Source organism: Neoarius graeffei, chromosome 3 (genome assembly GCF_027579695.1).
Source record: "Neoarius graeffei isolate fNeoGra1 chromosome 3, fNeoGra1.pri, whole genome shotgun sequence".
Taxonomy (NCBI): Eukaryota; Metazoa; Chordata; class Actinopteri; order Siluriformes; family Ariidae; genus Neoarius; species Neoarius graeffei.
Window position 1 is genome coordinate 15797458 of NC_083571.1, and position 11421 is coordinate 15808878.

Sequence of the window (11421 nt, forward strand, 5' to 3'; positions counted from 1 at the left end):
TGAATATGAAGATGTCTTTGCCCTGTGAGAGGAGTTTTGAGGAGTTTACTGGGTTAGTTTGGCAGGATAAGTAGAGAAAAAAAGTTTCACTAAATTTGTAAGAATGCACGAAGGATAAAAAAATGTAAGAAGGTATGAAGAGACAAAAAAAATTATGACGCAGGAATCACGTGATTTCGCGTGCCGTCGTCTTACAAATTTTTCCCTAATCAGCCGCACAGTTTGGGGTTGCCAGTTTGGGACAACTTTTAATACTCATAAAGTTTTACAGCGCTGTAATATCGCTCTAAGTATGTTAAAAATGTCACATAAGAAATGAGATATGCTTAGGAATTTTATACACATAAAGGATGTCAAAGTGGTCAAGGACAGCTTGCTCTTCAAAAGTTAAAAAAAATCAGGGGTTAAAGCTCTCAATCTGGCAACCACAATATCTTATAAGCGAGGAAAGTTTGACAAGTGAGCCTCAGTTTCTCTGCAGTCCAACAGAGTCGGAGTTTAGGAAGTTGCCGGAGAAAGTCCTTTAGGGCTCGGCTCTCCTTTCCTCTTCCTCCTCGCTGTCCACTCAGGTATGTGACTCGTAGTTATCTACACTTTTATTCACTTTTAATATACTTCATCATCATCATCATCATAAGACAGGAGTTGTGCTTAGACTTCTGTAGACCTCTAAAGGAATCTTTAAAATGTGCCTGAGTTGATGGATAAAGTCATGATTTACTTTCTTACGGGCTAAAAGACTCTTGGGATATAAACTTATAAGTTTATATATATATAATATATTATTTTGAGAGAAAAAAAAATCCATAATGAATCACAAACATGAGTCATAAGAAATGTTTAGACATAGTTCCTCTACATTTCCTTTTCCTCCAATCAAATCAGATCTTCACAGCTTTAATCTTATGTTATCACATAGCTGACATTGCTTCAACGTTCCATAGACCATATAGCGTCTCTATGTGCTCTATTTGTCATTAAGGCATTCCTCATGTTTCTTGGTTTAGATGGTGAGCGTTCTGCTCCTCTATGGGCTGAAGTGGTGCTTTGATCCCAAACTGCTGAGGCTCAGAGTTTGCTAAATGGTTTCTCTGCTGGAGTTTTGTCTGTGTTTTGTGTCTAGATGAGAGAGAGAGAGAGAGAGAGAGAGAGAGAGAGTGTGTGAGCACGCTATTTTTGGGGGGCCTTATAGGCACCGGCTGCTGACAATTTATGAAGAACATCTCAAAACATCTGTTCTAGAAAAAAAGAGAAAAAAAAACACATGCTGTTGAAAGATCTATTTGGTGCTTGGGGGTTATCGTGCTGACCATTTACATGTTTTTAGTATAACCTTTGGGAAGCATTATCAAGCACTTGCTGATGAACTCCACATGAGTGTAGTCATATATCACTGTGTGTAATCAGGGTAGGATACAGTCGTTTATTTCTTCTGTCTTTTTATTTTTTTATTAATTGGTTTGTTGGCAAAGTTCTTAGAGTGAACGTTATTCCTGAAAGAAGGCCTTGCATGACAACTATTCTAAAGAGATGATACAAAAAGCATTAAATATTTATTCTGGACCATATATCACTGTGTGTGACACATTCGCAGGATTTAAAGGAAGAGATATCTTGTCATCTGTAAATGCTTTGGTGACATCTAGCATGGAAATGTACAATAACAATCTGAACATTTTTCTTTGTAGCAGAAACAAGCCCAAGATGGGTGACTGGAGTGCTTTGGGCCGGCTCCTGGACAAGGTGCAGGCATACTCGACAGCCGGAGGCAAGGTCTGGCTGTCTGTACTCTTCATCTTCCGTATTTTGGTGTTGGGCACAGCCGTGGAGTCGGCGTGGGGTGACGAGCAATCTGCATTCAAGTGTAACACTCAGCAACCAGGTTGCGAGAACGTGTGCTATGACAAGTCTTTCCCCATTTCGCATGTCCGCTTCTGGGTACTGCAGATCATCTTTGTGTCAACACCAACGCTCCTCTACCTGGCGCACGTCTTCTATCTGATGCGCAAAGAGCAGAAGCTGAATCGGCAGGAGGAGGAGCTGCGCGCCGTCCAGAACGATGGTGCTGACGTGGACGGGCCATTGAAACGCATTGAGCTCAAGAAGTTCAAGCATGGCCTGGAAGAGCATGGCAAGGTGAAGATGAAGGGTGCCCTGTTGCGTACTTATGTAGTCAGCATCCTCTTCAAGTCTCTTTTCGAAATTGGTTTCTTGCTCATCCAGTGGTACATCTATGGCTTCAGCTTGTCTGCAGTGTACACCTGTGAGCGTTCTCCATGCCCACATCGTGTCGATTGCTTCCTGTCGCGTCCCACTGAGAAGACAGTGTTCATCATCTTCATGCTGGTGGTGTCACTTGTCTCACTGGTACTCAATGGCGCTGAGCTCTTTTATGTTTTTTTCAAACGTATCAAGGACCGCGTTAAGGGAAAACAGGGTCAGTTTCAGTCCAATACCTTAACCCACCCTCCCAAGGACTTGCCAGGCAGCAAGTATGCCTACTACAATGGATGCTCATCTCCCACAGCGCCACTGTCGCCCATGTCACCGCCAGGCTACAAGCTAGCCACAGGAGAGAGGACCAACTCTTGCCGCAACTACAACAAGCAGGCGAGTGAACAAAACTGGGCTAACTACAGCACCGAGCGTCAACGCTTGGGCCACAATGGCAGTACCATCTCCAACTCGCACGCGCATGCCTTCGACTACCCTGATGATGGTCACGAGCACAAGAGGGCGCCGGTGGGCGGTGAGATGCAGCCTTTGGCACTTGGTGAGCCCAGACCGGCCAGCCGTGCAAGCAGCCGTGTGAGCAGCCGAGCCAGGCCTGACGACCTGGATGTCTAAAAGCTGCGCTAATCCATGCCATGCTTGCTTTGTACCAGTCTGTTAAATAAATGGACATAAGGTGCAGAGACAGAGAGAAAAAAAATTATCTCCTGCACCTGGGGAAAGGACACACTCCAGTGTCCTGTCCTCGCTCTAGACTCTAGATGCAGAGACGTAAAATTACTCACACTGCTGGAGGTACTATGTGTTAATTAACGTCAATGTCAAAGACTAGCGGCGCTAACATGCCTTTAACAGCTGAACAGTGACAGGGGTGAGAGACCAATGAGCATATTCAATTCACTTCCTGTAAGTCCCCCATTTCCCCCAGATGAATATACCTGGCAAGTTTCATTTCATTTCAACAAATTAAAAAAAAAAACCTCTAACACGTTGTTCTGCAACGTTCCCATCATGTTCCACATCTCAAAGACCTCAACACTGTCTAGTTAAACAGGGTTGTGTGTAGGTTCCTAGTGCTGAAGTTCATGAATTAATATTTATTTATTCATAAAGAGTACAGGACATTCACCACTCAGTGACTGACTACTACTCAAGGTCATATCCATCTGAATAAAACTTCATACAAAAGCAAGAGCAATAACAAATCATGAGAGCCAACTGCATATTTATTGACAATAATCCAAATTTTGGCAATACATTTATTAACAAAAGGTTGCTTTTCTTATTAATCGTAGTGGACTGTCGTTTTCCTGATAAACTTTGAATATATGTGGTGTTAGTTTTGATTATTTTGTGTTTGTTATATTGATGTGAGGCAGAAGATCTGGGTGTGGGTTTTTTTTTTTGCATTTTTATTTTATTTTTATTTTTTAATTGTGTTCTGAAAGAAAGGCTTTACATGAATTCCCTCCTTTTAAAAATATGCCACTTTTCCTTATTTGTCTTGTTGAATGGAAAAGGAAAGATAGTTGTGTTCTACCCATGTAGTGAATGGTTTTTGTTTTCAATCAGTGTAATTGTGCTGCTTGAGAGATAGAGTTTAAGTACTGTAAATCAAGCATTGTGTCATAAATGTGAGTTTTTAGAAGATTGCTTGTTAGAGCTGGACTAATATTTAGTCATTTAAATTAATAAATGAATGAATAACTAAATAAAATGAGATATATGCCAATGTAGCGCCACAATTACCAAACACTAGTAGATTAAAATTAGAATTTTGGACCTTTTTTAAGGTTTTGATTTACTTTACGTTACGGCATATCGGTACTCAAAACATGGAGGTTATTGTGTGTGTGTGTACCGTATATATATATATATATATATATATATATATATATATATATATATATATATATATATATATATATATAAAAAAAAATTTTTCAGCTACAACGGTGTTTGCACTGAGACTTTGGCAAGGATGATGTATGATGCAGAAGTGGTAACGTTCTCTCTGTTATGCATGGAACTAACTTATTTGACCACACACACCAGGCCAACGATCATTATATTAAAACAGATTTCATGTGAAACCCTTTGTACACATTTGGGCCTTGAAGGCCCAAAGCAAGATATTTCATATCCACTGAATAAGGAAAATACAGTTTTATGTTTGTTTGATGAAGAGCGTTGAGAAAATGTCCTTCCTTGAGAATCCACTGTTGTACAGTGTGCAAATGCATGATAGCAAAAAAAAAAGGTCATTAATCAAATCTGTGAAAAAATGGCTATTTTAACCAATAAAGAATTTTCTTTGTAATATTCCGTGTTTATGTTTTTATAAAATGTTCATATGGAGTGAATCACATCTCATCCTAATTAATGATGAAATGAAATGTTCAGTGCTCTCCTCTTGTATTTTTTTTATTTTTTTACATTTTAATTTCAGGCCTTACGTTTTTGGCCTGTTGTGAGTATTTTTATTTACAAGCTATTAAACACATATAATATGAAAACGACACAATGCACTACAATTTGTCTGGAGCCAGTATCAAATAAGGCCTGGTACAGGCATTTTGCTCGAAAGAATTAGTTTTACACAAAACCACGCACATAAACCGAGGCAATAAGGCTAAGCCGGCATCATGGCCAAAATTGGATGCCAAGAGTTACTTACAAACTGAAAACGACTGATACGCTTTTACATGTATGTCTTAAAATGCCTCTGAAACTTTGAAATTTTCATCATATAAAAAGACCCAATGCTTTTTTTTTCTCCCCTTATCCAAGTTTCGTATTTAACCTTTCCACGAAGCTAAATAAAACCACATGTCTGGGCTGAGCCTGTGGACCACATGTGGCTAGAGCAGAGAGTGCAAGAGGAAAAAAGCAGAGGCTTTGATCTAGTGCTAATTAATCCAGATCTTTTATTCACCGATGGCTTTTTTTTTTTTTTTATATCAGCTTTATCACCCAATGTTATTTTATGAACGGGATACTCCCTGAAAATGACTTCCCTGAAAATGGTTGTGCAAGTTATTGTCAGAGGAGATAAATTAGTGCACAAATTATGTTGAAGGAAAGAACGTTCTGAGAAAACATCTTTCCATGTTATAAATCTGCATGATTTTTTTTAGGCTAATCGTTTCGTTAATGCCATATGATGCAATGCTACTGCAGTAAAAATATAGGCCAGAACCCAGTGCCCTCTCAGAAGTGCATGAGCATGTCTGAGACAGTAAGCTATGGCTCACACATGTTTCTCTTGTCTATTTTTGGACAATGAGGATTCAACTGAGGACAGTTTTAAATGCACATAAAGCTTGCTTCTCTCCACAGCCTCCTGGAAACCTCAGCTTCAGAGTTACATTTCCTCTGCCTGAGCAGCCACCCAGACCACAACTCCAGGGTGGTTCTGGGAATCTGTGTTAAAGCTGCTAACTTTGCCTAAAAATGGCAAATCGACTCATTGTTATGACGTTGCCCCATGTCTAATAAAAACATATGCCACGCTGCTCTCGTAATATTTTCTATTGGACAGCAGTCTGGCTCGGCAGCTAATCCGACCTTCTTATTTGTGTCTAAAAGCCTTCTTACTGATTCCCAGCTGTGTTGCGTTCACAACATGAAACAACCCTTTTCCATCTTTATGAAAAACACAAACACAAACACATGAAGGGTTTCGGGGCATTTATTCAGCCAGCAAAGCTATGATTCCTAAAGGTTAAATAAGGTAACGTTTTGGATCATCAGGTTGATCCTAACACTGTCTTTCGAAATGAGCCAGTGTTTCATTCCTCTAGATAGATCACACATACATAAAGCAGAACATAAATATATAAAACATATAAGCCGACTGGCACTCTGCAAGAGCGCTCGAACATGACCCATCACATGCAGGGTGTGAAAATATCAGATGATCTCAGTCTTCTCGGTAAATGGGGCAAATGGACCTGTGCTCTCAGCTTGTCCATTGTGCACAAGCATATCATGCACAGTTATGTTTCCTGCACACTCTTTGCTGTTTACTTAAGCATAAGTGAATCAAAACAGAAGGATGCTTCCAATTCTTCAACTGGGAGAGCAGTCGATATCAAATGATGTCTTGGCTTTGGTTGTGGTTAAGAATTGGATTCACTGCCTGTCCCATTTCTCTCTTTAAATATCCACCACTGGCCCTTGTGCAGTCGCTGGAGCTCAGTATAAAGGCTGTGGTTTTATTAAACATGGATGAACTGCTACCAAACATGAACTGGAGAATATGAGTCAGACCACCTTTATGCTTCTTCTTCTTCTTCTTCTTCTTCTTCTTCTTCTTCTTCTTCAGGAAGCCATGGCCAAATGGATAGATAAGCAGCTTCAGGAACAAAAGGTCACCAGTTTGATTCCCTGAACTAGCAGGAATGGCTGAAGTGCCCTTGAGTAGGGCACCTAACCCCCAACTGCTCCCCAGGCTGCTCTGAGTATGTTGTACGTCGCTCTGGATAAATGCATCTGCTAAATGCCTGTAATGTAATGTAATCATCTAATTAAATTAGATGCTAGAGAAGCAGCTTTGGCACCAAAAGGTCACCAGTTCAATTTCCTGGACCAGCAGGAATGGCTGAAATGCCCTTGAACAAGGCACCTAACCCCCAACTGCTCCCTGGGCACTGCAGCACAGCTGCCCACTGCTCTGGTGATGTGTGCTCACATCTCCAGATGGGTTAAAGACAGACAAAGAATTTCACTGTGCTCTAATATACATGTGATGAGTAAAGGCTTAGACCATTCAGTTCTTTTCATTATTCACCGCATCTCTCTTTATCAGCTTTGTTTATTGTTTACATTTAGCAGACATTCTTATCCAGAGTAACGTACAACAAAGGGGTACATGATAGAGTGCTCCTGGAGCAGAGAGGGTTACAGGCCTTGCTCAAGGGCCCAACAGTGACAGCTTGTTAGTGCTGGGGCTTAAACCCATGACCTTCAGATCAGCAACCCAGAGCCTTAACCGTTGAGTCATCACTACCCCCATTTACTCTTCATTTGTTGCTCTAATTCATTTGCTCAGTTTTTTTAACCCGTTTTCTCTTAATTTAGTCATTGACCAATTCCCACTACTCTCTAGGTCATTCTATCACATGACAGTTATAAAAGTCAGGTAGGGTGAAGGCTCACAGATGTCCACTTTTGGCTAACATCATTCTGATTAATAGGAGATATATTAACAGCATCCCTCCCACCCAGACAGCACAGCCAGTTTTGCTCTCTTTGACTCACTACCACACATATCTGTGGTGTCATTGGGATGGGATTCAAACTCATGATCTCCCAGTGATATGAATGAATGAATGAATTTATTTATTTCGAACATGTATAAAAAATGTATAACTATTTGTACATACAAAAGAAAGAAAACAAGAAATTAAGAAAAAAATAAAATAACATAAAGAGCTAAGACATTACAAAACACCGCACATTGTTCGAAAAAGTAGTGGGAAGAAGTACAATACTTTTTTTAATTTCCCACCCCTTTTTAACTACCCCGAAATCCTAACTACATTAATACACCTATAAAAATATATACCATATATACACTTCATGAATATCTATATAAATATATAATTACAAAAATAAATATATACTATGGTGGCACGGTGGTGTAGTGGTTAGCGCTGTCGCCTCACAGCAAGAAGGTCCGGGTTCGAGCCCCGTGGCCGGCGAGGGCCTTTCTGTGTGGAGTTTGCATGTTCTCCCCGTGTCCGCGTGGGTTTCCTCCGGGTGCTCCGGTTTCCCCCACAGTCCAAAGACATGCAGGTTAGGTTAACTGGTGACTCTAAATTGACCGTAGGTGTGAATGTGAGTGTGAATGGTTGTCTGTGTCTATGTGTCAGCCCTGTGATGACCTGGTGACTTGTCCAGGGTGTACCCCGCCTTTCGCCCGTAGTCAGCTGGGATAGGCTCCAGCTTGCCTGCGACCCTGTAGAAGGATAAAGCGGCTAGAGACAATGAATGAATGAATGATGAAACTATCCCCTTAAATAAATATATACCATATATACCATATACTAAGTTAGTTCTAATATAACAATCAACCCTATTCTATTTATAGATTTATCCCTAATCATCCTCCGTTAACATACTTCCTCTTCCATGTACTTGTTTAAAAATATATTTAGTACCTTTTTTTAAACAGGTTTATATTTGCACTTTGTTTTATTTCTGTCTCCAGTCTGTTCCATAAAGTCACCTCACAGCTCGATACGCACATGCTTTTCATATTTGTTCAAACCTTTGTTTTTTTTTAAATTTAGGTCTCCCCTTAGATTATATCTCCCCTCTCTTTCACGAAACATTCCTTGTATATTTTTTGACAATAGATTATTTCTCGCTTTGTACATTATTTGTGCTGTTCTGAATTTGACCAGATCCATAAATTTCAACGTGTGATTTTATGAATAGTGAGTTTGTGTGATCTCTGTATCCTGTTTTGTTTATTGTCCTTATTGCTCTTTTCTGTATTGTACATATCGGCTGCAGAGTGGTTTTGTACGTGTTTCCCCAGACTTCGACACAGTAAGTCAGATATGGCAAAAATAACGAGTAATATAGGGTACGCAAAGATTTGCAATCAAGAATATGTTTTGTTTTCCACAGAATTGCCGAGCACTTTGCCAGTTTTGCTCGTATGTATCCTACATGAGGTTTCCAGCAGACTTTATGATCCAAAATCACACCAAGAAAGTTAATTTCCTGTACCATTTCTATCTTAGTATTGTCTATTATCAATTCTACATTACAATCTATTTTGTGTCTCCCAAACAACATGATCTTTGTTTTGCTTAGATTTAATGATAATTTATTTTTGTCAAAGCATAGTTTTAGTTTATTTATTTCAGTTGTGATTGTCTCCAAAGTCTGCTGCAAATTCTCACAGGAACAAAAAATATTGGTGTCGTCTGCAAACAAAACAAATTTCAGTACTTGCGAAACTCTACATACGTCATTGATATATAAAATGAATAATTTCGGACCCGGGCGGCACGGTGGTGTAGTGGTTAGCGCTGTCGCCTCACAGCAAGAAGGTCCGGGTTCGAGCCCTGTGGCCGGCGAGGGCCTTTCTGTGTGGAGTTTGCATGTTCTCCCCGTGTCCGCGTGGGTTTCCTCCGGGTGCTCCGGTTTCCCCCACAGTCCAAAGACATGCAGGTTAGGTTAACTGGCGACTCTAAATTGACCGTAGGTGTGAATGTGAGTGTGAATGGTTGTCTGTGTCTATGTGTCAGCCCTGTGATGACCTGGCGACTTGTCCAGAGTGTACCCCGCCTTTCGCCCGTAGTCAGCTGGGATAGGCTCCAGCTTGCCTGCGACCCTGTAGAAGGATAAAGCGGCTAGAGATAATGAGATGAGAATGAGATGAATTTCGGACCTAATTTTGACCCCTGTGGTACCCTGCATGCAACGTTCATGAAATCAGATTTATGGTCACCTATCTACACAAACTGTTGCCTGTTTCTTAGATAGCTTGACAGCCAGCTCCACCCAACTCCCCTAACACCACACTTTTCTAGTTTACTTAATAATATACTGTGATCAATGGCATCGAATGCTTTTTTTAGGTCCACAAATACTCCAATTGCTATTTTTTTATTGTCTATACAGTTTGTGATTTCCTCTATTAGTTCCATTAGTGCCATCGATGTTGATCTGTCCGTTCTGAATCCATATTGACTGTCTGTATGGAGGCTTTGTTTTTCAATGAATTTGTCCAGTTTATCTGAAAAAAGTTTTTCGAGTATTTTGGAGAATTGGGGGAGTAAAGAAACAGGCCTGTAGTTTGTGAAATGGTGTCTATCTCCAGTTTTAAACAATGGTATCACTTTTGCAATTTTCATTTTGTCTGGAAATGTACCTGATTGAAAAGATAAATTGCAGATGTGGGTGAGTGGTTTCACAATTCCCTCAATAACTGTCTTTACTGTTGACATGTCTATATCATTCCAGTCTGCAGAGGTTTTGTTTTTACATTTTCTTACAATTTGCATAATTTCTTCATCATCAGTTGCAGTTAGAAAAATTTTACTTGGATTTCTGTCCCCCATATCTTCTATGTCCCCACATTGTGTTGTCTCGGGTTCCTTTATTTTTGCCACTAAATCTGGTCCCACATATAACAAACACTTTTTTTGTTGCACCACTCAGGAACCATATTTCCTCATTCTGTATGGATAAAAACATGGCACATGGTGATGGGCTCACACTCCATCCAGGGTTTATTCTATCCACATTCACTGGATATGAACAAATGAACACTCAGATTGGCTACTGTACTACAAGGCTATCAGCTCATATACCATGAGGAGAGAAAAACAAAATGGTGGAGCATGTTGCTGAACCAACCGAGGACGAAATAAAAACTCTACTCGAAAACAAAACCCCCAAGAATAAAAAAAAGCAACAAAATATGGAATAAAAGTATTTGATGGTAAGAACATCTCTTTTTTATTTTTTCAAGAATTATTATTATAGCATTTTTCACAAATTGCTACTGTCATTTTGCCGGTTTGTTTACAGTCTAAGGGGAAATTATTTTGTTGGATGTTTTGTATAAATATTTTATTTATGGAATTTGCAAAAAATAAAAATGGTCTGTTTCTCAAAATCCAGTGAATGTGGGTATAATAAAACAGTTATTCCACTCAATCTCGTCGTACATGGCTTATAGCCGACTCGGTGCTAAGCGCCTCGTTGGCTATCAGCTCATGTATGACTCCATTTTGTGAATAACTGTTAAATATTCCCACTTCATTCCTAGTGTTTCCAGGATAGGCTCTGGTTCCATCACAACCATAAACAGACTTAATACATGAAGGAATGCATGGATAAAGAAGTGACAGTGAACTGACATCATCCCAAATTCCTTTAGGGGTGTTCACACGGCAACTTTTACTCCGGTGTAGCACCGGAGCTGCCCTGGTAGAGCGTTCACACGGTACAAAGTTATACCGGTGTAGCCTCTGAAAGCTGCTTAAATCGGTGCAAATCTAACCCTGCTCGGGAGGTGGTTTAAGAAATTTACTCCGGAGTAAATGCTAGTTTGCGGGGCAGCACCGATATAAAATGGGATGTCTGAACGCTACAGGGGTAGACTCGCTACTCGTGAGGAGAGTTGATTACATACGGGCATTGCATAATTTGCATCCTGGTATT

General features: G+C 40.1%; 1 protein-coding gene across 1 annotated transcript; it reads left to right on the forward strand.

Moving 5' to 3' along the window:
- The first annotated feature begins 485 nt into the window (after positions 1-485).
- On the forward strand, positions 486-4552 carry gja1b (gap junction protein alpha 1b). Its single transcript, XM_060916433.1, has 2 exons — positions 486-569; positions 1689-4552. The coding sequence occupies exon 2, from the start codon at positions 1705-1707 to the stop codon at positions 2845-2847; it is 1143 nt and encodes a 380-aa protein (XP_060772416.1). The 5' UTR covers positions 486-569; positions 1689-1704; the 3' UTR covers positions 2848-4552.
- Positions 4553-11421: the final 6869 nt, after the last annotated feature.

What these genes read in the sequence shown, in the direction of transcription:
- gja1b (XM_060916433.1), top strand. Translation starts at nt 1,705, where the DNA reads ATGGGTGACTGGAGTGCTTTGGGCCGGCTCCTGGACAAGGTGCAGGCA.